The following is a 27,416-nucleotide window of genomic DNA, read 5'->3' on the forward strand; positions in this document are numbered from 1 at the left end:
CTTTGATAAAATCGCTCGTCTCATAATTTTGAGGCTTCTCACATAGAAGTGAAACAAAGTTGCGTGGAACATGATTAATTTTTTTTCTTTTTACTTAATTTTTTTTCATTTCCGAATACTGACTAATTTTGAAAAGTTTTTCTCGCGTTTTATCATTTAACATCAATCATTCAGTTAAGCCTAGTTTTACCAAACCATGCAGGGACAAAAGGCTATGCTTTTTCCTTTTTCAAGCCTTCTCTTTGCGATAAATTCTCTTGCCATCGGACCAGCCGATGAATACGACTTCAGAAAAATGAATTTTTCGGGCATAACATTACCTGATCCTGCAGGTTTTAATCCATACCCTGACCCTCCAATTCGAAATAATCCGAAAAATCAAGCCGAAATTGAAAATCTTTTGAAGGAGTATAAGATTATTCCGGACGTTTTAGACGTAGCACCGAAATATCCAGTTCGGGTGAGTAAAATATACCAACCTATTAAATATAACGATGTATTTTACCAGCTTTAAAGGGGTCATGGAGGAAATCATCATTTTTAGAACATTAGTTTGGCGTGACCTTATTCGACAGTAAAATATCAACACTACCCACCAACATTTCTCAGAAGTTTTTTTTTCTTCTTCTCTATTTAAATTGTAGGCTTCTTTGTCCGTATCAACATTTTTCGGCATGTTATACCTATAATTCAATCAGACTTGGATTTTGATCAATCATTTTATAATATTAATTCCAAGAATAATTATTCAAATGGCACTCAAGTAAAGGAATTTTCACGCAATTTATTCACCCTTTGAAATAAAAACTTTTATCCTAAAAAAAATATATTATTATCATTACATTTTTAAAGAATCATTGAATTATCAGATCTTTCATGTTTTTTATTTAACTCCATTGATTACATTGCTGTCTAACAGGTGCATTACGATAATCCGATTAAGAATATGACAGTCGAATTTGGAACGATTTTCAAAATGCTGGAGTGTGAAGTAGACCCAACCCGGATTTCTTGGCCGTACGAAAGTGGCCTTTACTATACATTAATATTAACAGGTTGAATGGTAATATTCTAATAGAACGCATTGCATGTTTATTATTTAGTTACGACATGTAGAACCGTCCATGCGGAAACGGATCTCAGTACGCAGAACTTAAAATTCAGTTATTGCTCACAGCGCAAAGGTTTGTTCTATGGACGTTTTGGTACGCACAAAACACGTCCAATATAAGAAATCAACCCGGTTTTTAGGAGTTTGGACGTTTGAAGGCAGTTATTTAAAAAAGCAATGTCCCGGAAAAAAAAGCTTTAAACTTAACCACTCGCGAATTATATTTTAAGAAACTAGAATGAGTTTTTGTTGGAAATTTATAATTTAATTTTTCAACTTAACTCAGCAATAATTGCTCTCCCTAAAATGAGGCGTCTAGAACAAAAACCGGCAATCTCCATTGCCCTGTCTAAAAACTATGCGATCAATACAATTTTAATATTGAAAGAACATGTTCATGTTTTCTTGTGAATTTTCTGTTATGAAGCAAGATATTTTGGGAAAATTTTGAAAACGGCTAAAAATTTTCGTTGCTCTTCATATAAAATTAAAATGATTGCACAATTTTTGGACGGGACAATGGAGATTGCCAGTTTTGATTTTAGACGTCTCAAATATTTTTTCTGTGGTATAAGATCCCTTCCTTGTATGCAGTCACACTTCATACATCTCTGTTTCATAAATGGATGGAGATTACTGAAAATGGCTTGGAGGAGGGGGGCTGAGTTTTGAGGAATCGTTAACATTATTTATCAAAATACTACATATAGTAAATGGTTTGAATAAAATTTCCACCCTCAAGGGTCATCAACGTCGCATAAGACCTTTATAATGGCAGATTTCCAACTCCTCTGAAATTGAGTGGCAGTGTTTTAAAGCCGTCGAGGGTCGAATATTCTTTAGAACTCGCTCTTTCAGCCCTCCAGAAACTCCGTTTTGTCGTCCAGGGCTTTTTGCCATTATGAAGATATCATGACTTTCTTTAATCGTGGACTTCCTCACGTCGTAGATCCGGATTATCCGACCCCTGAAAATCCCTCAGAACGCGAGTTCCACCATTGGCTGGTTGGAAATATCCTCGAGAATGACTTTAAGCACGGAGACGTAATTACGGAATATATTGGGACGATACCTCCAGACAAAGAGGGTGAGTTATTTAAAATTGATCAAATCTCAGAATATGAAAAAAGAGAAAAAAATAATAAAAAGTAAGTGAAGCAAAGAGCAATAATTTGTTCATCAGGGGCAATAGGGTGATGCAAGAACTATTTTCGGTCTCGGATTTTGATTTTTAGTAAAAACTTTGGCAGATACGTGACAAAATTATCATTAGAAAAAAAGAGAAAAAGAGAGGGGGGAGAGAGGGGGGGAGAGAGGGAGAGAGAGAGAGAAACCTGTAAAAGAAAGAAACTGATAGCAAAAAACCAAGATTATTAAACTAATATACAAGAAAGCAATATAAACACAAGATAATATAACCTAATATACAAGATATGTAAGCTAAGCTTAAGCTATTGGACTCACATTTCAATTTTAGACTATTTGATTCCCTCGTCTAATCAGACGTATAAAATTATTTTTAATTTATTTAGTTACTAGATTAGGTTGAAGGATTAGGTGTGAATGGAAGAAAAAATGTGGAGGGATGGGTGTCCCCTTGAGTGAGGTTGAAACTCTGTTCACTCTATGCTTTGCTGATGACCAAGTGGTGATTGCACAAGAACAAGATGACGCCGATTACATGATGCGCAAGTTAGTAGAGGAGTATCGGAAGTGGGGTTTGGAAGTCAGTATTTCTAAATCCGAGAAACTGACTTTGGGAGGTGATCAGCAAAGCATTGAGTTTGAGGATGGGCAGCAGATCAAAGGCTGCGAGCACTATAAGTACTTGGGGGTGCGGTTGACCCAGGATGGAAGAACTGATCAAGCGATTAAGGAAAGGAACACCCTGGCAAGGAAGGCCATAGCGATGTTAAATGGAATCCTCTGGGATCCACGGATTTCCAAGGAGAACAAGAGGAAAATTTACAACGTTGTAGTCAAGAGTATTCTTACATATGGATGCGAAGTTTGGCAGCTGAAGGAGCGGACACAGGGGATGCTAAGAGTAATGGAGATGGATTTCTGGAGAAGGTCTACAGGAATTTCTAGGAGAGATCGGGTCCGCAATGAAAGACTGCGTCAGATCATGGGAGTCGAAAATGACATCATATTCGACGTTATGACCAGACAGCTTGTCTGATATGGTCATGTCAATAGAATGACGGACGAAAGGCTGCCAAAGAAGTTGCTTGATTGGGTTCCTCCTGGGAGGAGACGAAGGGGACGCCCAGTGAAAGGGTGGCGACAGGGGGTTTTAGAAGAAATGAGGGTTTGCCAACTCCCTGAAGGGCTTTGGGAGGATAGGGGACTTTGGCGGCTAGGGGTTGCAAGGCGCCAAAGAGCGCTATAAAAGCGGCTTTGCACATACATACATACATACATACATACATATTTAAATTATGTTTTTTTGACGATCTCTCCTCATCTACGGTGTTAATGGCTTCAATGTTAAAGCACCAAATAAATGTATTTACCAACCAACCATACATACATACATACATACATACATACATACATACATACATACATACATACATACATACACCCTAGATTAGGTATTGCCAGCTGAACTAAAATTGATTAATAATTTTATATTTTATAGAAGTTTTATACTTGGAGAAATTTTTTTCGGATCGATCCGTAAATTTTTTTCCCGTCATTATTTACAAAATTATTTCTTTAGAATCAGCACTTTCTTTTCACTTTACTACACTTTCTCCATACATACACTGCTTATTTGCCATGATTACAGCAACTCATCGATTTGTTTTCGTCGTCTTTGAACAACCGCACGGAAAAATCAAATTCAATGAGCCGAGTGTGTATGAAATGTAAGTTGTTCCCGTCATTTTTAGACTCATTCTTAATATTTTAGCTTAATATTGATGGAAATAATTTTTTACATCAATAACTTATGTCAAAAAATTCAAAACTTCCCTTTGTCTGCTTTTGCTCATACAACGCAACGCCTCTCGACGGTTCCATGCAGTAAAAAGAAAAAGTTATGGGGAAGTTTCTAGTTTTTTAACATTAGTTTGGAATGTAAACAATACAAAATTACTTCTATATTACAAAACGTTTAGTCTTTCTTCCCAGTTATTGATGGAAATCTCGCAGAGACGCAGAGTTGGATGAGATCCCTAAAGGACCCGAAATTTTGTTGATATTTTTTTCACCTGGGTCGAAGCTGGCACTCAAGTCAAAGAAATCAACACAATTATTATTCTCAAAAAGATTAAAATAAAAAACACGAGTGCTAAAACGTGTCGATGTTTACTCTTTATATTTGACGTTTTCCTTGTCCCTTCTTGAAATTATCTTTTAGACGGGTAGATTTTTTGTATGAGTTGTTAAAATTAATCATCGCTTTTTCAGACCACCCCGACGAAAACGAAGTAGATTCAACACTCGAGACTTTGCAAAGAAATACAATTTGGGACCTCCTCATGCCGTCAATTTTTTTCAAGTCAAGTTTAATAATTGGATTCCCACGATGAGAAGGTGGACCACGCCATTCTTTAGGCCCTTGTCGTCAGAATGGACGACAGTTTTTCAGAACAGCCCAAATTCCAGGCGACTGAGACCAACTCGGAAAATGGGATCTAGGTACACTGGAACCCGCCGACCTGCTTTAAGGACCACCGTGGCTGTACATCCTCAGTGACCTAGTTCATCGATTCTCATACCAACTTTACATGTTGATTCCTTTTTCGGTCACGGTGCAATGTACCACAGATTGTGACTACAGCACGCTTAAAATAACCTTGAATATCTAGGAATGCGCTACAGAATAGGGCATACGTGCCATGCTACGATCGCAAATTTCAAATCGCTATTTTCCTGGTCCCATTCGCATAGCTCTTTCTTGCAAATTTTTGTAATTTGACGTATTTCTATCAAACGGAACTAAGCGTCTTATGGGGAGGAAGGGAGGGGGGGGGGCTTGGATTGGCGAGTGTTGCGGAACGCGATGATTGCTCCGTCCTATACTCGCAATGCTTTTCCATGGCGCTTAGTTCCGTTTAATAGCAATACGTCCAATTGATAATAACGAAGAGAACGCAGCGGGTTCAAATACTTTTGCCTTAACGATTTGATTACTCAACTTTATAAAATGCTCGTGAGTGAATGTGTTTTTGAAGAATTGTGTGAGTTTTTTCTTGCATATTTTGTTCGCTTTTCCTTTAAAAGATTTTTTTTCGTTCGAAGTTCTGCTGTTTTTCTGCTGAAAATGTTTCTACGTATGTTACATCTAATATTACAGGTATGCGAGGTCGTAATTAAACCGTAAAGTGATTGAAATGTGTGATTTGGATACATATGCGGTTTCGATCTTAAAATGGAGCGAAGTCCGTTTAAAACTTGATTCTCTCTAAGAGGCGAAATAAAAAGCTCTTTGTATCGACTTAATAGATAGAGCGTTACGAAGAGGAGAAGTTTGTGACACTGTGGGATGTAACATTAAACTCTTTAGACAGTGCCGATTTTTCGAATTATTAAACTGATTTTGATTGAAAAATCAGTGAAAATTATTATAAATGTTAAAGTAGTAAGTCAAGCATTCTGTGAGTCATTGCGAAGTTAGGATTTGAGTTCGGTTGACTAGTTGTCCAGCGATGAATAAAGGTGGGTTCAGACCTCTGAACTTCACTAGCTTGACGGACTACATGGACGGCCCTGGAGCACAACATTATAATGTTTGATGTATTCTGCTGATAAGTTCAATAATCTGATGCAACGAAACTTACGTCAGTGTCTGGGATAAGTAATCAGAAACATTAGGAAGAAATCTAATAACTCCGGTTGGTTAATACTCGATTGTAAATTAAGAAGAAAACAGAAAATTACTGTAAGCGGGCTAAAATTATTAGAATAAAGTTGAAGAGCCCCTAAGATCCACTATAATTTTAAGTAGTTACTGAAAAGTGTCGTTAGTGAGTCAAAACTCAGTGTAAAATTGAATTCTGTGTTACTTAAGAACAAACATAAATAAGGTTGAATAATTTTAACTTCCGCCGCCGCTGCGCCTGCGCCGCGCTGATCGCACTGCGTTTGGCGCAATGCGTGAAGTATTCCTGCAGTCTTGTAGGCGCTATGCGTTTCACGCCAACCGCTTCTGACCGCACAGTGTTTGACGCAATGGGTGAAGTATTCACGCAGTCTTGTAGGCGCTAATATGTGTTACATGCCGACCGCCGCGCCGCGCCGCGCCGAGGGCTTGTCCTTTTCATTTCAAGTCCTCGTCATCATTCCTTTCTGCGCTAAGCTCCAGGCCAAATTGCGTGTTTAGTTCATCTCTTAACTCGACTAATTAAAGATGCTGTCTCTTGTATCACCGAAAAACGAAAAAAAATCGAAATTCCTATTCTCTCAGGAAAAAGAGATTTTGTCCCCTTTTCTCGTTGATAATTTTTTTTTTCTGAATCCGATTTTTTTTTATACATACATAAAAAAAAAATTGCAAAATTTGCCGCTCCCTAAATTTGCCGCCATGGGCCACGGCCCATGTGGCTACCCCCTTAATCCGGCCTTGGTCTTGAAAATGAAAGTGGTTCGACCCTGAAAGTATTTTTTTGAGACGTTGAACTTAGATAGCATCAAGTTTCAAGGTTTATTTACATATCAAGGTGTTATTTTAATTATTCCGTGGCACTCAAAAAGTAGTCTTTTTTCCATAGATTATGTTGCATATCACATTCTAGATCTGTAAATTACAGCTGTTTAAAATTCTGATAAGCGTTCAGTTAATAGCATTACTTCATAATCACGAATATTTTGATTTTTCGCACAGTCGTCTTTCCTTCATTCGTGCTAGCAACTATTGCAATGCTCGAGGAGCTCTTACTGCATGATGAATTTTGAACGCTTTTTCATGATCGGTGTTTTGAACATTTTGTAAAAATGGTTTGTTTTGATAGTGCCGATAAGTTACCCCCGAGACTCTGTATCATAGCTCTGAAAGTCAGTATTATTTTTGCGTTCAATCCTCAGTACCCGAGGACAACAAAAGACATAGAGGAAGTTTTCTTAAGACACAAGGTTGTTCCTGATGTTGTTTCGTTGGCGCCGGACCATCTGATGAGGGTAAGACGGGAATAATAGTTAAACGTTGTAATAGTTTATTAAAAATTAATCACATATCTTTCGAAGAACTACGAAAATATTTGTTATATTAATCACCGTCGCTTGCGTCCATTTCTTATCTTTAGAAAGCACAAAATACGGCTCCATTTTCCCCCAACTTACCTACATAAAGTCGCTTTCACAGCGCAGCCTCGCGCTCTGCGACGCCCAATCGCCATTGCCCCCTATCCTCCCAGAGATCATCGGGCAATGGGCAGGGCAGGATTAAGGGGGTGGCCACATGGGCCGCGGCCCATGGCGGCAAATCTATAGGGGACGGCAAATTTTGCAATTTTTTTAAACGTAGGTATAAAAAAAATTCGGATTTAGAAAAAAAAATTACAAACGAGAAAAGGCGACAAAATCTCTAATTTTCTGAGAGTATAGTAATTTCTACTTTTGTCGTCATTCAGTGATCCAAGAGACAGCACCTTTAACCTTTAATTAGTCGAGTTAAGAGAGAAACCAAACACGCAATTTGGTCTGGAACGGCGCGACTTACGTAGAGAGATATGATGAGGACTCGAGATGAAAAAGAGAAGCCCTCGGCGCGGCGATCGACATGTAACACATATTAGCGCCTACAAGACTGCACGAATACTTCACGCATTGCATCAAACACAATGCGGTCATTGCTGACAGCGTGAAACGGATAGCGCCTACAAGAATGCATGAATACCTCACGCATTGCGGCAAACACAGTGCGACCAGCGTGAGACGCATAGCGCCTACAAGACTTCGTGAATACTTCACGCATTGCGTCAAACACACTGCGGTCTGCGAGGCGCGGCGGTGGAAGTTAAAATCATTAATCCACATTTATGTTTGTTCTTTCATACTTTTTTCGTTCATTTCTTATGAACGGAAGGCCTTGTCCACACAGAGATAGGTTTACGAAACTTAACTTTCGCGCAAAGTTCCGTGAACTTTTGCTAGTAGCGTTGACAGGGCTTTCCCAAAAAATGTGCTCAACACCAGTAAACGCGTCTTATGCACCCCTCCCCCGCTGGCACGTTCATTTGATGGTTTTCATTGATGTTTCAAAACGAATGAGAAGGGGGCGGCAAAATACTAGCGGCCCATGGGCGGTAAGTAGGTAAATCCGGCCCTGGCAATGGGCCTGTTGCAAACTTTTGCTAGAGCAAAAACAAGAAATGTCTCTCATAGAAAGTGTCTCAAAAATCACGATGAGTGTATCGGCAAAGTCTGAAATGCACTCCATACTTCACAATTTGCATAAGAAGAAACTTGCGTTTTTTCGAGCTTCCCGCTTCAAAAACGATACCACGGGACAGGGGAACATTTCGTTAGAGCAGTCATTATATCCAGCCCCTGCTCACAAGGATATCACGCAATATTCAACAAAGCCGACGCCAATCTGCCAAACCACAGGTGAAGGGACGATGATTCTAACCACCTCCAACTTTTCCCCCAACTTATAATGATTAAATTGATGACCAACATCGAAAATGTTTAACATTTTGAAAATTTCAAAGGTGGAGTTTGAACTTTTGTTTGTGCTTGTTTCAATCCTACTCCACCACTCATATATGCCAATTATTGTGGTTCCACTATTCCGGCATCCAGTAGTGTGGCGTACTTTGCGATAAATCGATTGGTATGCCACTTTAACCTACGAAAAAGGATCGATAAACAGGGTGTTCGCAACGAACACTTTTGTAATCGATTCTATATCGTAGCTTCAAATGGAGAGATATCGATAATCGATCATTCACGCCTCGCTACTGAATCATTTAGTATAATAACAGTTGGATCGCGTTGAACAGAAAGGAACCAAGCCACATCAGCTATTGCCAATTTTAATTGAGCAATTTAATTTTTTACGAGAAAACTTCTGTGCGGATCCTTTTGAAAATGTTAAGAAATTTGCTTCGTACTGTGGAGAAAATTCACTGAAATTTGCATGAAAATCCGCACAACTGTTTTCATGTAAAAAATTAAATTAGCCAATTAAATTTGGCAATAGCTGATGTGGCTTGGTTCCTTTCTATTTGGTGCAATTATCGGCGCATCATTATTGAAATTATCGAAAAATATCCTTCACTTATTGGTTTGTTAGATTGACTACCGTAGACGGCCGACCGTGGATGTGGACTATGGTAATGATATTCACTATTTTCAAATGAAGAAGAAGCCATTGTTCCTTTACTGGCCGTATGAGAACAATGATTACTACACGATGATAATGACAGGTAACAGATTTTCTTTTTTCTTATTTTACTTTATTTACTTTTTGTATTGATTACTTTGACATAATCACGAACACGCAAATCGGCGCACAGTCGGCATCCTTATGGACGATGCGGACAAAAATCGGTAAAAGACAAATAACTTTAAATAATGAATATAATAGCACCGACATAGGAAACCCTTTGGCGCTATCAAAGTAAACACTCGAGGAATAAGAAAATGTTACATCTCAGGATTTTTGGCGTATTTTTCGAGAAAAGTTCATTTGAAGTTGGCAACCTCGAATCAGCCCTGCTACGTTAACGATGTGAAAGCAACGTAAAACACCCAATCTTTTAACTTCAAATATCTCTGGTAGTCGCAAAAAGTCACGAGATCTTTTTGATAGAATTTAAGTTGAATATCTGAGGATTAAGAAAATATCAACCACTCAGAGCATTTTGCGTTTCAAGCGAGAAATCTTCATTTTAAGTTGACGTCTTTCTCCCGTGTATCTCTTATGGACCAGTGATTCCCGGCTCATTTCCCTCCCACTTCCCACCCAAATTTGAAGTAGTTTTGAGCAAAAAACTTGGAAATTAACCATCATTGTAAGTCAAAAATATCTTTAAGATGACAAACTCTAGAAAGAAATTCAGATGTCAAGTTGTGAATTTTTTTTATTTTTGTCCACAGAGGGCCGCACTGTGTGGCGGTGAAACTAATCCAAGAATCTCGATTACAGTGTTTCAACATTTTTGCTTCTATTTCATAATTTTAAAATGGTTATCATGTATCACTTCTCGACAAAATTATCAGACAATATTGATAAATGGGGGGGGGGGGGGATAGCTCAAGGACTATGATCAAAACATGATGAGATATGCGTAAAGTTATATATGTCGATGAAGAATGTTTGACGGTTTCATTTTCAAAATGTTGTGTCCGAAATTCCACGTAATTTGATCAATAATATATATCGTAGAAACTATAATCGTGGGTTTGGCTAGATATAATCTCCGTTAGTTATTCATAATAAAATTGCAAGTGGATTTGAACAAAGTGGATACCGGGAAAATCGTTAAACCAGATTAAAATTGTTGATAGTCACAGCTAGACTCAATATGACGAGTAGTTCCTTCTTTGTTTAGACCCCGATGCACCCACGGCAGAGCATCCATTCCAAAAAGAATGGCAACATTGGATGGTCGTGAATATCCCCGAAGTGCACTGGCAGAGGGGTGAGGAGCTCACTCAGTACCTTGGTATGATATGGGAACTCGGGCAGGCAAATTGTAAGTATTGTTACCTACTATTCCAAATTCAAAGGATATTCCACAATTTTCCAGACAAAAAATAGTCAAAAATCCGACAGCTGTATGTAAATCAAAGAGAAAATTAGAGACCAAATTTGAATTGCGGGCCGAATGGCACCCCCTACTTTTACGAGTCGTCTCTGATGGGCTGATTCGCATGGTGCCCACTTTCTGGAGCCTTTACGAGAAATAACACGGGGCTCGTTTTCCGTCATAAATATGTCGGAAACAAGGCAACATTTATACGTCGGAGATTTCAGAATTAAATTCTCTAGGTTTTTTTGAAGATATTGATGGGTATAATACGGTTCGACCTGGACTTTTGTTTTTTCAACTTGAAATATGACTCTTGGTGTCATGAAAAAACAAAATTCCACTGTTCGGTGTGTTTGAGAAAAAAGTGTCATATATTGCCATACATCTCTTCATAAAAATCTGGCGAACTGATTTCTGAAATCTCTATAAATTATTCCTTATGATTAATCTCGTATGGATTTTTCCTTGTTTTCGAGATATTTTTCATGGAAAATGAACTCCGTGTTATTTTCCATAAGGGCGCAAGAAAGTGGGCACCAGACGAATCAATCAATCAGAGACGATTCGTAAAATAGGGGATGCCACTCGGCCCGCAATTCAAATCCGGGCTCTTTTTTTCTCTTAATCTCGTAAATCTCGGGTTTCCAAAATATCGACTTCAAGGGACCCGGAATGTTAAAATATAATTATTAAGAAAAATGTAGAAACCGATACACAGAAGAGGTGGGTTCAGAAAAACCTACTTCTTTAGAGTTTTATTTAACTAAATTTAAAGTTCTAAGCGGGGTTAGAAAGCTAGGAGTTGTGTTTTTTTTCAATATTTTCCACCGTGAGAAATTACTACCTCGATGTTGGATTAAGGATGGCACATAAAAAAGAATTAGAAGGATTGGTCGACCGTTCACCCAATTATTATTACATGATCTGAATTCAGACCAGCACCGGTTAATCAAAATTAAATAATCTTAAGTTTAACCGCAACTGAGGAAGGTTTAATGACTCCTCTAGCTTTACCAGAATTATTTGATTGAAAATGTAAAGCTCAGTGTTCATAGAACACTCTTGCCTTTCGACTTAATGTCAGTGAACTCTGTTTTCAGCAAGGAAGCGTTATGTGTTTCTCGTATTTAGACATCCGGACGGTAAAAGGATACCTTTTGACGAGCAGTATACGGGAGAGAAGTATGACGTCTTCAGAGATTCTGAGTAAGTCAATTTTTGAATTTTGAATGCCAAATGGTCACGGTTATAATCTTCAGTGCATGAGTACACCAGTGAACGCTATTAGAAAAATTGATTTACAGTTCATTTTGACTGTCAATAGTAAAGACATATCCCAAAATATAGAGTCAAAAATTAGTTACGAGTCTCACATCATCCACTTAAATTTTTTGCAAGACATGAGGAAACTGATTTTTTAACGTAGACTCTGTTTTTTTTCGAATCAAAAAAGTGTCACTAAAAATTATTGGGTTAAGTCCTCTTAGAATGAGATTTCGTAGAGAAAAAAATTGCAGAGTCATTTTAAGGGAGCTCCCTTACTATCCCAACGAAAAGTCTTGAAAGATGTGAGAGGTCACAAACAAACTTGAAACATTAGTTCAACATCTATTGAGGTAGAATGCTTGGTCAAACAAAGTCTCAGGAAAACAATATTATTTGTAATTTCTAACTGTCGAAGATATAAATAGTTCATGGCGAAAAAAATTAAAATCTATAGGAAAAACCTTGATATTCTAAGTCCACGCACAGGGTTATGGATATGCTGTTCGTATTGTTATCGCATTGCAGGCCTTACAATACTGTGAGGAAGAGACAACCGAAGCGCCTTATAATTTTTTTTCCTAGGCAATTTAGACATTCAATGTGCACGAATGGTGGTATCCAAGCGTTACTTACCGTCAATACCTTGTCCGTAAATATGTAGGTCAAAACAGTATTTTCTATTTTTGGAAATTGATCAGCAGACAGTATACAAAGAATTCGTCTCGCCTATACTACAGATAGTTGCATAAAAATGCTGTAATTCACGTCCAAGGTTCCTCGCTTTCAGTGTCCCACTTGCAAAAAACTAAAGAATGCAGTTTTTGCTGAGTAACCAAGCTTTTTCTTAACAAGTTAATCAAAAATACATCGTATCCGAGAATATATGAAATTCTAGTAAAGAAGAGGAATTCACAAAAATGAAGAATTTTCCATCATAAGTAACTGGTGATATTTTTGGTTTTGCCTGGACGATTATAATAACCTATCATTTTCTTCTCACGTGTTTTCAGTATCATTGATCAACGGCTACGTCGAGCGCACTTTTCCACCAGAAAATTTATGGCAAAATATAATTTTAGCAGACCGTGGGCAGGGAATTTCTTCTACGGAAGAGTGAACACGACTTACGGATATATCAAGCCTACTGACTACGATGTTCAACATAATTATGATTTTTGGAGGGACGAAACTTGGGATCCAGATCTCAATTGAGTGAATGCTGCGTGGTGACAATGAGTTAATCAATATTATGGAATGCAAGTTATTTATTTTTAATCAAGACTAACCGTTCAAATAGCATTTTGATTTTTGAGACATCATATAGTAACTCAATTAACTCGCCGAACAGCTATTTCAGTTTGAACGAGGCGAGGGAAATAGTAGTTTATATTTTGTTCATCTGGTAAATCATGTTCATACATCAGTTCTCAGATATTTCCTTTGTTTTAACTTTATTCAATCAAATTTTGACGTTAAATATTATTTTAAGATATTTACTCAAATCAACTTTACAAAATGGTCTACAGACCAATGCTAGAAACCAAACATCGAAATAGATTTTCTCTCATTATGGTTTAGGAAGCAGTGAGATTCAACGCACGGAATGAAATGTAGTTAATTTAGTACTTTTAGTGGTTCAACTTAGAGTACAAAAGTTACGTCTGTTGGGCCCCTACATTCAAAGTTCCTGCTCTCCAAAAACATCAAAGATAACTTCAATGTAAATGATCACTTAATTTTATCCGTGAGTTTTTATGGAATCATTTTCTTGAAGAGTCGAATTATTCTCAACCGGCTCACATGTCTTGTGAGTCACAGGAGGAAGGAATATTTCGTGAAATTCTGCTTCAGTTATTAGTTCAATGATAAAAGCTCCATAACCAAACATGGCATTTTCCATAACCGATTTGTCCTGCAAATGTTTCGGTTTTTTAACGAGCGGTATAAATTTGAAGTAACAGATTTTGATGTAGACACTAATGCTAATACATTATGTTATGTACTTTTTGTTCCTGAAAATTATCAATACGTTCGGCTTATTTTGCATAATTTTTAAACGATGCTACATACTTTGTGATGTTTAATTTATTACTTTAATTATTAGTCTATTACAATGAAAGGATTGGATCATGGAGGAGCCTCTGAAAGATGCGTTTTTTTAACTGTACTCTCTGCTGTCTTTATCTGATCTGAAAGTACAGAGTAGCTAGTCGGAAATGGACTTTGATAGAATAATGAATGAATGATGGAATAATTCGGATAAGCCAATCACTCCTTAAATTTCTTATTGCCGGAATACAGCAGACAAAACACTGTGTTCAAAACATTCTTCTCGTGAGATGCTGTTGCATCCAGCCACTATTTCGGAAAAAGATCAATAGTTGTTTAGTTATTTTCTGAAGTACTGTGATTGCTACATTCTTAATTATTATTTCATTTATGATTCAACTTACATCCGAAAATTGAAAGCGCTAAAAATGGCACAGAACTGTAAAAATTAACCATTGTTTTTAAATCGACTTTACGTGGAGGACGCACAGACGACCTTGTAATATTTTAAGTTAAAAGTAATATTTAAGAATCATTTAATACCACTTAATGGTTCAAAAGGTGCATATTTGCCTCTTCATTCCTCTCAAAAATGTATAGATTTAGTCCGTGGTCTTACCGTGTAAGATTATTAGTAGTTAGCTGTTTTTTAAGTCAGATTGTACCGTTACTAGGGAGTGGAGACGGAAATATGGAGGATATTTTGTTGGAAGAAAAGATCACACCCGGCATACTTGACAAAATACCGATCTACATTGCAGAGGTAATTTAATTTTATTTTGATATTGTTCGTGGTCTGCAATTCACAAAACTTTTTTGGGAAACTCACAAAGGGGGACACATTGTGTAGCGCCTTAATTCTGCTAGTTATAAAATCGTATGCGTCATTGTCATTATTTTCCCCTTCATTTTCAAAACAAGCCAGTAAACTTTTAACCAAATCGTAAATCCTGGGTCAAATCACTAAATTATGTAATTTCTACGTCCATTGATACAAGACAATGAGTTATTCGATGAGGTTTTTCTCTCGTAACTCCTCTAAAAACTATTCATCCTAAGGATTGAGGCTCCTTTCATACTCAATTCACTCTGTGGTTTCCATTTATAAATGAAAGTCATCGTTTCAAATACTTGCCACCTCTCCATTATTTAGATGTAATTGTAAAGGGTCAAAGAACCGAGCTTTCGCCGATATTCAGATCTTTAATTCCTTCATTTTTTTCTGTCTCGTCAGATCAATTACGATAATGTCACCCTTGCAACTTTTGGTAACGTAATACCCAAGAAATATTATAAGAAGCATCCCGAAAGTGTTGAATGGATGCCAGACTGTCACCTCTACTACACAATTATATTCACAGGTAATCGCTTCAAAAACGTAGGAACCATTTTCAACGGATGACGCAATTATCAAATTACAGCGCAAGTTCATGATTTCTGATGAAATAGTGTCAAACTTTGCATCCTGACTAATCAGTGTTGGGGAGTGAATGGAAAAATAGTGTTATTCCACCACAAAAACAACAAAAAATTACACTCTAGGGGTACCAATTTTCAGAGGAAATTTCTGGGGAAGGAGCTACTCACCAAGAAAAAGTGAATTGCCTCTCATTCACCACGGATATCAAAATTCAGCCGAACTTTTTGTATTATTCTTTTTTTATAATTTAAATGTATCACCTAACGTGGAAACGAATATTTATATTATTATAAATCATAGTAGATGACCTGCTGCGGAGAGTTAAACGCCTATGATACTAATATCACTGATCCAAATGGCTTGCAAAAGTTCGTGCACTAACGGTCATTGATGACCATATCATTTAAAAAAGGGAAATATGACAAGATATCTTCAAAGGCGCAATTTTGTATGTTCGTTGTATTTTTATTCAGCACGGTATTGTAGATAGTTTCAACAAATCAATGCTCTTGGAAACATTTGAAAAGGAATTTTAGCTGAGTACGCGCTTGTTAAGCATCATCTCCATAATAACATTAAACTATCCTCCGAAATAACATACTTAAAACATCAAAAGTATACCCTATTAGTTTTTCTATTGGGATATTAGTAAATTAAAATAATGAATGCACGCCTAGTCTAGTATTTGAATTTTGTTTCCTCCTAGACATTGATGCGAACCCAAAATGGCCGCGTCGAGAGCGCCAACTGTGGATTGTGGGGAACATTTTGGGCGGAGCGTGGAATTCGGGTGAGAATATTACCGAATATGGTATCTTAGAGCCTGCAGAGAGTTCAGGTCAGTGTTTAAAACATTTCGTTAATGCACAGTAGTCTCTCACTAACGGCTATCGTTATAACGAGAACCTCTTTATGAAGAAATCGATCAGTCCCTTGAACACCCTGTATATAAAACATGTATTATCCACCCGACGTAACGAACGTGACAACGAAGCAAATTCTATAGCGAGCGGCCGTCGACCTAGCTCATGGGTCAAAGTGCGGGTTTATACTTAAGAATCTACCTTCTCAAGAGCGTAAACAATGACTGCTGCCGTTGATTACGAGTTTCCAACGGCTGACAAATTGGCGCAGTTTCACAAGAGGTGCGGGCATGATGTTAACAGCTTGTAAAAAAAACAGAGGAAAATTACTTATATTTTATGGATTTTTTTATCATTTTAACGGACAGTAATCCATACAGAGTGTCCAAAAACTTAATGGGTGTGAGTTTGTGACCAGTTGAAAAACACTAACTCCGCGCGTTGAACTTGTCGCGCCTAACACAATGCGGTTGATGCAAAACAAATGTTAACGCCTTCAAGACTGTAGGAATACTTCACGCATTGCGCGATCACGACGCTACGAGCAGCGCACTTTGGTCGTTGTAAATTCGTAATTTCTCGATACCAGAGCTATCGCTCGCTATGTGCGCCATGGAATGATTTAGGGACTACGTCATTCGATATAATTTCGAACCCTTGGTTCAAATATAAGCAAACACAGAACCTTGTTTCTGATTCGCGCCAGTTTGCACTTGCGTCCTTTGCACCATGATGGTAAAATGCGTCCAAGTGTTTCTTAGCGAATGTTGTTGAAACGAGATTATCTCAGTACCGAAGATATCGACGGGTCCCTTGAGTTTTTCTCACAAAAAGAGATTTTTGTACTTAGTTTTCTTTTTCTTTTCTTTTTGAGGTTGTGTAAGTTTCAATCGGACAAATTCATGCCAAACAAAACAAAAGACGAGCGGGAAAGACGGGGTGTGGCTCTAGAAAACAGCATAAGAAAATCAGGATTTTACATTATTTCAAGCAGAACTAGTGTCGACTGAATGCGGCACTCATGAGCCATGTGGGCATGTGCCAAGAGCGTTTTGGACAGGGCTCATAAGTTAAGGACACCAGACGTCAATCCCGATACCAAAGCTATCACCGCTGACGTCATTGGCGCTTTATAATTCTCATTCATTCTTACAGTCCTCGTCTAACGAGCACACCTCTTCTTTCCCACCTGTCTCTGGTTCCGTTTGGCAGTAATAAATCCAATTATGACTCCAGGTTAACAGTTCCACAGATTATAACTTTTATTTTTAGAAATTCACCAACATTTATTTCCCTTTGAAAGAGAGAGAAAGAAAAGAAAAATCAGTTTAACTGATTCAAGAAAAAGCGAACGTTCTTCGTAGTTCCTTGCCAAACTGTATCGTGTTATCAGTTTTTACACATGAAAAAGATTAAACTCCCTACAATTTTGTAGGAACCATTATTTTTTTATGTTTCCCCGACAATCATAATATTAACATTAACAGGAGCAACAAAAATCTCGAGAGAATGAATCAAATAAGTCTTATCAGTTTCATAGTTCCCTCATTCTTTAGTGGATGACTTAAAATATCCGCTCAAAATTAAGGTGTAATTATGTATGCTTGTTGCAGGTAAACATAGAGTTCTCGTCGTAATTTATGAACAAGGCAATAAGATTGACTTCAAAGAACCTGTGATCACCAAACGGTAAGACCTCTTTCAGTCAATTTTACGATCATGATCACTGGTTTATCCTTTCACTCAGAAGATGAAGTTTATTGACCTCAGTAAATTCAGAAATTCTAAACGTAGGAAGAGGGACCACTTAAATTTTTGCCCTTCTAATACATTAACATTCGGGCTGAATGACATACACATGACTCTACAATAAGCTTACAAGCAAAGGCTGCAATTTTTCTTCATTTTTTCGTCTTGCAGCACGGAATCAAAAATTTATGTTGGAAATACCTTAAATCCTACTATGATGCAGGGAATGATTCAGTCATATATGAAAACTATTCTAATTTTTTCTGTGGTGGTCTAATTGTCCTGACTTTTCATTCAATTCTCTAAAACTTACCTATGCCTGAAAATAGAAATTGTAAACCAAGCAGGATTAGAGCAAAGTTCATTTTAGAATCGGTTTACAGTGAGCAGGAGGAGGAGAATTGGAAAATTGCTTGACTCCATACACAGAGAATGCGCTCCCTGAGCCTTCCTCCTCCCCCCGACAAAGGTAGTTTAAGCCCTTTTTAAATTAAAAGTATACACCCATGGAAAAGGATTTTTGACTCTTAAAGGTAGAAAATTGATTCCAATATTTTATTTATCTCCCTTTTTTCGTAGAGACGATGAGCGGAGAGACAACTTTTCGACGCTTGAATTTGTGAGGAAATACAACATGGATCATCCAAATGCTGCAAATTATTTCTCCATCAAATACGAAGGTGATTGAAAAATTAAATCGATTGGAAACAGCGGACCCATCTGATTCCTATAGAATAAGAGGCCGTGCATGAATGACAATATGCACCCACGAGCTATGAAAGGGGGGTGTAAATCGAAAATGGCCCAACGTAATGTGGAGACGGTCCCTTAGTGTTTTCACCGAGTGACAATATGTAAGTCAATTTTCAGAATTTTCCTCTTTTCTTGCATGAATCAGATTTTGTAAGAGAAGAACTAAATGTGGAGAAAATGCGTATCATGTAGCTACTTTTCATAAAATTTAAGTTCAAAACCAAACGTATCATCATCATAATATTTTCTCAAACCAAGAAAATTTTCTTTGCGCATTTTGACCGATAATGGCCGTATTCCTAGTGGTTCATAAGGTCTCGACACACGATCAAATTCTGAACCAATTCCGATCAAGGTAGACCAGTTGATAACTGATGGTCGCCATGCAACAAACCTCTTTGATCAAAATTGGACGGTCCGTCAAATTTTGATCATAATGGAGTGTCATCATCTGCCGCACGAAACATTTCTGCCATATTTCCATTTTAAAACAAAGCGAAGTAGCGATTCGAAAAGACTAATGACTCCTGACACATTAATGATAATTGGTTCAGAAGTTTGATCGTGTATTGAGACCTATAAACAGCTCTTTTCATGAGGGATGTTTATTTACTTTCACATTTTGATTCGGGAAGATGGGAGCTGACGCTGCCTTTCCACGTGTGAGTAAGGAAAGGGAAGTTTTAACGAAAGTTTGGCATCTATCTATTTTATCGTATGAATTGAACCTTACAAATGAAACTGCAATGACATCCTACCAGCTCAATTAAAAAGGAATTTGTACTATTTTGGCAACCCTCAAATTTGCCGCGGATCTTCTTCAAAATTTTCTAAAGCCGCGATATTTTTTTCATCTTATTTTTAGTAAATATAGTGAGTTATCGTTAGGATCCACTGAAAAGATGAGTTTTTAAGGTATGTTATAGTTAAACACTGAATGTTTGTTAAAATAGTTCTATTCCTCATTTAGGGTCAAAAGACCCCTTGAGCCTCTTGAAACATTTGAGCATTGTTAAGAATAGGAACGGTTTCGGGAGTACACAACAAGACAAGTTCACATGGGGGAAAAATTGAAAATTCCCTGGAATCAATTTTCTTGGATTCATCACTATCCATCCAACGATATTTTAGCTCATAGTGTATTTTGCACGCGAGTTACTTCAAAGAAAATCCTATAGACATTTTGAGAATGCCAGTAAAAACCTACATTGCATCAGCAATACATTGTCTGAGACGTGAGATGAGTGTATTTTAGATTGACGTCATAATTAAATAAAACTATTTCTAACGTTTGGATTATATTTTTTAATTGTTTCTCAGGTCGTATAAAATGATGAATGGGGAATATCCGGAACTCAAAATATCAATATTAGTTACAAAATAAGCAGTGCATTGGAGTGAAAAACAGATGTGGAAAATTGAATCTTAAGAGAAAATGGATGCATTAACTTTAGAATTTGGAACAGATATTATCTCAGGAACCCATTATTAGTCAATTATGTTTTCATTATATCACTTTCTTCCTAAGCCGCATGAAAGCATATTTGCATAATTTGTTTACCCAATCATATATTATCCCAAAACTCCAAGAGCCCGTAGAAGTATCATTCGAAGATGTGAGTGGGTCCCTCCCTCAGTCAATGGAGAGTTCACTATGTTTTCAGTAAATGAAAAGGAGAGGCACCTTTGGTGAAAATTTGCTTTACAAATTCCTCGAGTGAGACTTCGCACAATCCTCAAAAATGTCACGTTCCAGAATTTCCAAGGTTAAATGCTGAGCGCCCATTGCATAATGGAAAAAAAGTCAAAGGCCCAATAGTTTCTATTTTGAATATATATGATCAGTGCTTTGTAACGTATGTGCTTAAAATAGATTTAGCGATGGCCTGAAAGAATAAATAGGTACCTACATTTTCCTCAGTTTTATTGCCACAGAAGTGACCAATCTCTTAATCGACGCAGCTTTGAGTTGTACTTACTTTATTTTCATTATCATTTTCATTTTACTTCATACTTCCCATTAAGAGTTGTAAATTATCGTAAAAAAGGCTTAAGTTTTGTTGTTTACCTTTAATTCTTTTCATGAAATTCTGCTTTCATCAATGCGTAGTAAGCGACTAACATTTTTACTTCTTAAAACTAAACTTACAATTTTTACACAACACATGACGTTTAATAAAATTTGAGCTTATTATTCGTCGTCCATGTTTATATTAATATCTCATTTCATTTGATTAATCAATATAAAAACAATAGTACGCAATTGAATCTTAGCCACTTAAGAGTAGGGTTCCCTTTGAAATAAACTTAAAATGGGAAATTTTTTTGTAAATAAGCGTAGTATCACGATAGAAGTAGTATGATCCATTAGCAAATATCTTATTTTCACGTGCCAAAGACCCTATAATGATTTTACGAATACTCAAACCACGAGCCCAGGAAAAGCAAAACTTAGAATTAAAAAATAAATCAAAAACACGCGTACATATAAATCGCTCCTACAACAACGCGCTCTGGTGTTCTGTGACACCCAAACGGCACACATGCCTTTTTCCTGGAGGTTATCGAGCAACTGACGACGCAACATCTTTTAAAATGATCAAAAAACTCTTCTTCAACGCCCTGCCGCCAGCTCCTCATGGATCTCTTTACGGGACGTCCCCCCCCCCTTCTCCCAAAAAACCTAAAAAATTCGTGGTCACAGAAAGTATTGAGCTAAAATAAAAATCCATCCAACATGAGCATGTTCTTATTGTGAAGAATCAAATTCCTTAGGGCCGCAACACAAAGTCAAAACCACTCAAGAATCACCCAGTTCTGACGTGAAAAAAAAAAATGCATAAGGGGCTCCAAGTTTGTACTTCTCCTCAAATTCTGTTCGATTAAATAATGGACGTAGAGCATCACTCCTGCATTACAATGAAACATAAAAATTACACCATTAATTTGGTCAAATAATACCTTTTGAATTTTCAAAAAATGCACAGACAGCTCAAAACTGTTTTGCAACTTTCGAAAAATGTCGGACGTTTCCTCATATGATTCAATCATTTCGTTCTAATGACTCAAATGAGAAGCTGTACTTATTTGTGAATCCGTTCGGAAGTGAAGACCAGGATCAAATCCTTAAAAAAGACTCCATAACTGTCATAAAAGTAGGTCGAAATTCAAGCCTCTTAATGATATTTTTCTGACAGGATCCAGCACACTTTTCTCTTCTCTTTTCTATCACGCATTCTTCATCTCATTTGTTCAATTTACACTCCGGGTTTATCCAATTTGAGTTTTCTTGTAATTCGCGTGACTAAAATTTTTAAAAATTTACAATTGCGTTTGCGCCCCGTGCATGTTTGACTTTTTCATTTCTCCTATTTATTTATTTATTTATTTATTTATTTATTTATTTTTAATTTTTTTTCCAATTCGAAAGATGTAAAATTGGGAAACGTACTTCATAAATTACCCTCATATTTCGTCCAGCACATTAACGATTTCAATACCGGAGCATGATTCGTCTAAAATAAACGAAGGATAGTGATAAAAAAAATCAATTGACATAGGGCTGTTGAATTATAGTAATATATACGTTACCCCTCATGAAAGTGCATCTTACATTTTGGTATCATTACGGCTGACAAGCTCCGGGAAGAATGAGTTCATCCTGACAAATAAAATGAAAAAAAAATTAATGAGACGCTAATAATGCTGCTGCTGTTGCTGCTGCATATTAGTTGCGATGTCGAATGAATCGAGAGAATATTTTAATTTTTTTTTCTCGAACAATATCCGGTTTAGCTCTGTCTAATGTGCCTATTGCATAGCATTTAAGGTAAAACTTTTAAAAATAATCCAAGATAAGGCCCGTTTTTTGTAAAACTCCAGGCAAGTCAGCTATTCAAAATAATTTAACTTTTAATATCACACTTTGTTATTCCTTCAGAGCAGGTGTTTCCTACGAACAGTGAATATAAGTCCCAAGTCCAAAGTCCTAAGTTGATGCATTATTCTATTATCTTTATTTCCTAATTTTGCACATATGTGGACAAATCCAGAAATCGACAATACTCAAGTGTCTCAAGTGAACAAGGGAGTGCAAACTCCTCAAAGAAAACAGGAAAAGTCGGCCAAAAGCCGCAAAAAGCGTCGATTTCAGTGCTTAATTTCAGTTTGCCGCTTGTCAGTCCGTGTAATTTTGCCATGATTAAAAAGTATTGAATCAACTTTGTGGAAAATTTAACGAGCTTTGACCTTGAACCACCAAATTTTGTCGTCAAATCAACCATTGGCAAGTTACAGGCCATAATCCACAAATAGGTCAATGTTATGCCATTTTTGCCAAATTTGGCAACTTTTGGGCCAAAATTTTTCGACGAAAAATTTTACATAGGAGGTCTCAAAGGTTCAATGAAAGTACGAATTTCAAGTATTCGATATACTTACTCGTTATTGACGACAGGCTCCGCGTAACGGGTAATTTTTCCACTCTGTTTGTAAATCACCGTCATGTACCGATGGACATCTGTAAAACAAATCAGTTTTTATTTAAGTAGATTTTGTACGGGTATGTATGACCATGAATCCAGTTCATGTGGTAGAGTCACAGACACTGTTCCACCTAACCGTATGCCTGCGAAAGTTTTTAATATGTAGGGTGACGGAATAGAAGATGTGTATCATTTTAGGTAGTAATAGCATATGACATACAATTCAACTATGAGAAAGTAAGGAAGATAGAAAGGAAGTTATTTTTGAATGTAATAAAAAACAAAAGGAAATGCAGCTTTCAAATTAAAATAAGCATAAAAGCTATAGGTATATACCTGGATAAATGTAATTTTTACTTGAAAAATGGGCTGTATCATTTGTGTTAATAATAGGTTTAGAGCGTTAGTTATGTTGTAACTGCCATTCTTTTTGTGTCCCATTCAGTTATCGCCTCTTTAACTTCCATGCACTTATTGTACCTTTATGAGAGTAATAGTACCCTCCTATTGTGCAAAATCAAGCAAGAAACACGCCAATCTGATTAAAAGTTTGCTGGTTTGAGGAGATAATCCTTAAGAGACTTCTAGTGTGAATTTGATTAATGAGTTTGCAATGAGGAATTAATAGTGCGAACCAGAGGAAAGTATTTCTGGCTTACATTAAAAACGAGCATAATGTCGTTAAGGTTCCTGTGCAGACAGGGTCTTCTATGGGTCTTCAGGGTCTTTCTAAGCCAGATAAGGTGATTCCTTTCTTGAAAAATGTAGTCAAATTAAATGTAACTATCGCACTTCCTCAGAAGTTTCTGGGTCAAATACGCACCTTTTTTCTTAAAAAGTTTAAGGCCGAAGTAATCGTAAATAGTTGTTCCAGCTGTCCAGTTTTTTCCTGGAATATTTCCGATCATCCAATGAATGAAACTTCGCAACTGCGGTTCTGCTCTCACTGGAGCATCGTAATCTGTTGAATGTAAAATTTAAACGAACATAATGAGACTTAGACAAACCCGACCTTTTAGTGGATTTTTTTTTCTTCAATTTTGACTATTTTTTCTTAATTGTGGCCTCTACTGTTGTGAGGGGATATTTTAGCCAAATGGATAGGGGGGCGACAAAACTGTTGGGAGGTGGTAAAAAATACTTGAAGAGATATTGTAAATATACTTGAAGTAATTTTAATTGAGTAAAAATACTTGAAGATTTTGCTGCGATTTTTCATGCCGCGGGATTTCCCACTAATGAATACATCTTGTGAATTTGAAAATTTGCAAATGTATTACTTTTTGGCCCTCAATAATCCGTTATGTTTTCAAAGGCTTTTTGTGCGGAAATTCTAAATCAAAAGGAAAATTAATTACCATAAAGCACAAGTGTGTAAAAATGTTCAGGTTCTGCGTCCCAAATAACGCTAGTTGGTTTTTCATGCACTTTAGATATGTTTACTTTATCTCCTGCTTTCACTATGTATTGTCCGTGATCCCACTGGAGCTGAAATAATACAAAACAATAATGGCGCATTAATTTTCAATGTACGCAAAAATAGACCATGCAGTAGCTCATTTCACTCGTTCAATCTCATTTAAAGTTAAATTATAAAATATGCGACACACTTTCACCGAGGCTCTCTAAAACACTGCATATGTTTCAAGAAATTAATTTTAAACCTCAATTGTGCGTGAAAATCCACTTTTTCAAAGAAGGAGCCGCGTGACAGGGAATCTTGCGGTTCTTCGTAAAATTTTAAGCATCCTTCGTTACTCTGTTACAAAATTTTTAAATGAAGATGGATAGTGAATGAGAAGAAAATTTAGCCACTTGTAACGTGTTCAATATCAAAATTTACTTCATATTGTTTTAAATTTTACCAATTGCAGTTAGAGAAAAAAATCAGAGATTCTTTTGTTTAGTACACTATTAAAAATAATTTCGGCTCCGAGTAAATTTTGAAATGTTCTGTATTGAATTTGAATCTGAGTTAACCTAACTTTGGGACCGGAAAGGTTCGCCGTTGAAAACGGTAACTTCACTCACGCGAAGGCTCATTCTTTTCGGATTCCGCGTCGATTATTCTTGAACCAGGTATAATTCACTCATACGCTGTCATATTCCTTTACGAATCCATGTCACTCATTCGTAAATAAGGCAATTTTTTCGCCGCTGAGAACTACTCAGAGTGACTCTCTAAGAAATCTATGAGTCATTTTTTTACAGTATACGCAACATTTGTTGGATGTACCGACCTCAATGAGATTTTTAGGTGGTCTTTGCAAAACCTCTTTGATTTCTTGCTTTTCCATTTTTTGTTCCAAATCTTTCAAGGCTTTTTCGTTTAGTTTTTGTGCAGAATTCAGCGAAAAATGATGGGCCAGAAGAATTAAACCGTGGGTGAAAAAACTCCAATACAGCGTGGGAGCGCGCAAAGGATAAAGCCATTTATACTTTTCCATTTTATTACCGGTTGACTGCCGCAGGTTTGGCCTGAGGAAAAAGAGAAATAGAGATGAAAATTGCTTAAACATCTAAACTCTGTTTAAGATCAGGGTACACTACATATTCTTGGCGTTCGCGGATAATAGACCGGTGGGGGGGGGGGGGGGGTGCGAATTTCACGTAGGTACTTTCCCCTTGAAACCCTTTGTGTCTACTTTGTATGTATTATAAAATATTACTACTTTGTATATTTGTACTTAAAAAACAATAATCTACGGATGCAAATCCTAACCTAAAATATTCTCGGAAAAAAACCGACTCAACAGCAAGTTGTAAACTTTTCTAAGAACTATTTCAAAAAAAATCAATTCAGAAATAAATTGGGCGTAAAATTTGCTGTCAACTCTCATCAGACAAAACACTGCATGTAGCGCTGGAGCTTGAGTCGATTTCCGTTAGACCATGAGGGTCCTATCGCAAGAGTTGGCACGGAAGCGTCGGCATCATCAATAAAAACAACGTTTTATTACTGTATGCTGCTGTTTTTGCTTGTTTTCATGCAAAAATGAGTATTAGATCCTCTAGTAAAATTTGACAAATCTGCAAAAAGTGTAATACGATAATTTTAAATTCATTGCAGCACATATTGCATGATCATCGAACTGAAGGAGCACTTGAACGGATGCATCTGCTTTGGCCAGTTTTTCCACAGTAAATGGTGAAATTTAGCGTCAAGTATTATTTAATAGGGATACTCACCAGCTGTTCTACAACGAAAAATATAACTATTAAAAGAGTTGGAACTTTTAAGAAAGTAATCTACCTCAGTGGTGAAGCAAAAACATGAAAACGAAAAAACTTACCCTTCAAAATAGCGATGAGGTATTATCACAACTGAGGAGTCCATCAAGTCATGCAGCTCATTCGGGCTTTATCGACATCATCTTACCGTTCATCAATCTTAATTGTCAACCTAGAATCGAAGTTTTCACCGGCATCCGCATTTCTTCAAAATAACCTATTCATTAATGACAATCTCAACATTTTTTAGAATATAAACCCCCCCCCCCCTTCAAAAGTGCACTGAAAAAAAATAATATGCTGATTTAGGTCCTTGGATGTCAAAAATGTGTCTGGTGATCCCAAGATGCTGCCTTTACTGCCCTCGCAGTTAACTTTACATCCTATGAATGTAAATTCAACTGTGTGGGCAATCAAAGGTAGCATCTTAGGATCACCAGACACTTTTTTGACATTCTAGATGCTAAAACAGCATATTATTTTTTTGAGTGTGGCTGCATTAATGGTTGCTCGATTTTACGAGGGGAGCATTAAGTATGTACCTAAATATTCCATAGACATTTAGAGAAGAAGCAAGAGTAAAACGATCTCTCTCCCAATCGGATTGTGGTCATGTAAGTGTAAGTGTAAGTGTAAGTGTCATATTTTGAATACTTTTAGAGTATTCGGTCGATACTCTTCATCATGTTCCCACTTTTTTATTGGTGTACCAAGTGCACCATTGGGTCATGCTTGCAAATTAAAGTTATGCAAGACGGACGCCATAGTTGGTGTAGTTAATAA

General features: G+C 36.9%; 4 protein-coding genes across 10 annotated transcripts; 3 read left to right on the plus strand and 1 right to left on the minus strand.

Annotated features, from left to right (window-relative positions):
- Positions 1-140: 140 nt before the first annotated feature.
- Positions 141-5,297, plus strand: LOC140224296 (OV-16 antigen-like; the record flags this gene model as incomplete). Its single annotated transcript, XM_072298635.1, is given in 5 exon segments — positions 141-460; positions 920-1,055; positions 2,061-2,198; positions 3,906-3,984; positions 4,529-5,297. Coding segments are annotated over 5 exon segments (906 nt in total). The 3' UTR covers positions 4,818-5,297.
- On the plus strand, positions 5,126-14,154 carry LOC109036273 (protein D3). Of its 2 annotated transcripts, none has more exons than XM_072298640.1 (5): positions 5,126-5,417; positions 9,357-9,489; positions 10,618-10,761; positions 11,919-12,024; positions 13,095-14,154. In XM_072298640.1, the coding sequence occupies exons 1-5, from the start codon at positions 5,268-5,270 to the stop codon at positions 13,294-13,296; spliced, it is 735 nt and encodes a 244-aa protein (XP_072154741.1). In that variant the 5' UTR covers positions 5,126-5,267; the 3' UTR covers positions 13,297-14,154. The 2 variants fall into 2 exon arrangements, with proteins under 2 accessions (XP_072154741.1, XP_072154740.1); XM_072298639.1 differs by lacking the exon at positions 5,126-5,417 and adding an exon at positions 6,804-7,237.
- LOC109036276 (putative odorant-binding protein A5) lies at positions 13,290-20,399 on the plus strand. 4 transcript variants are annotated; one of them, XM_072298642.1, is made up of 7 exons: positions 13,290-13,344; positions 14,812-14,896; positions 15,368-15,494; positions 16,260-16,391; positions 18,030-18,105; positions 18,745-18,845; positions 20,239-20,399. In XM_072298642.1, the coding sequence occupies exons 1-7, from the start codon at positions 13,301-13,303 to the stop codon at positions 20,250-20,252; spliced, it is 579 nt and encodes a 192-aa protein (XP_072154743.1). In that variant the 5' UTR covers positions 13,290-13,300; the 3' UTR covers positions 20,253-20,399. The 4 variants fall into 4 exon arrangements, 3 of the variants coding, with proteins under 3 accessions (XP_072154743.1, XP_018905904.2, XP_018905905.2); XR_002009332.2 differs by lacking the exon at positions 13,290-13,344 and having other exon boundaries at positions 14,295-14,896; positions 18,745-19,019; XM_019050359.2 differs by lacking the exon at positions 13,290-13,344 and having other exon boundaries at positions 14,295-14,896.
- LOC140224297 (protein D3-like) lies at positions 20,208-26,853 on the minus strand. 3 transcript variants are annotated; one of them, XM_072298638.1, is made up of 7 exons: positions 26,696-26,853; positions 25,643-25,880; positions 24,761-24,890; positions 24,226-24,363; positions 23,359-23,437; positions 22,510-22,579; positions 20,208-21,827 (listed from the first exon to the last, which is right to left on the minus strand). In XM_072298638.1, the coding sequence occupies exons 1-6, from the start codon at positions 26,737-26,739 to the stop codon at positions 22,528-22,530; spliced, it is 681 nt and encodes a 226-aa protein (XP_072154739.1). In that variant the 5' UTR covers positions 26,740-26,853; the 3' UTR covers positions 20,208-21,827; positions 22,510-22,527. The 3 variants fall into 3 exon arrangements, with proteins under 3 accessions (XP_072154739.1, XP_072154737.1, XP_072154738.1); XM_072298636.1 differs by having other exon boundaries at positions 22,532-22,579; positions 26,696-26,852; XM_072298637.1 differs by having other exon boundaries at positions 22,532-22,579; positions 26,592-26,700.
- Between the last annotated feature and the right edge of the window lie 563 nt (positions 26,854-27,416).

The sequence above is a fragment of the Bemisia tabaci genome, chromosome 3, assembly GCF_918797505.1.
Source record: "Bemisia tabaci chromosome 3, PGI_BMITA_v3".
NCBI lineage: Eukaryota > Metazoa > Arthropoda > Insecta > Hemiptera > Aleyrodidae > Bemisia > Bemisia tabaci.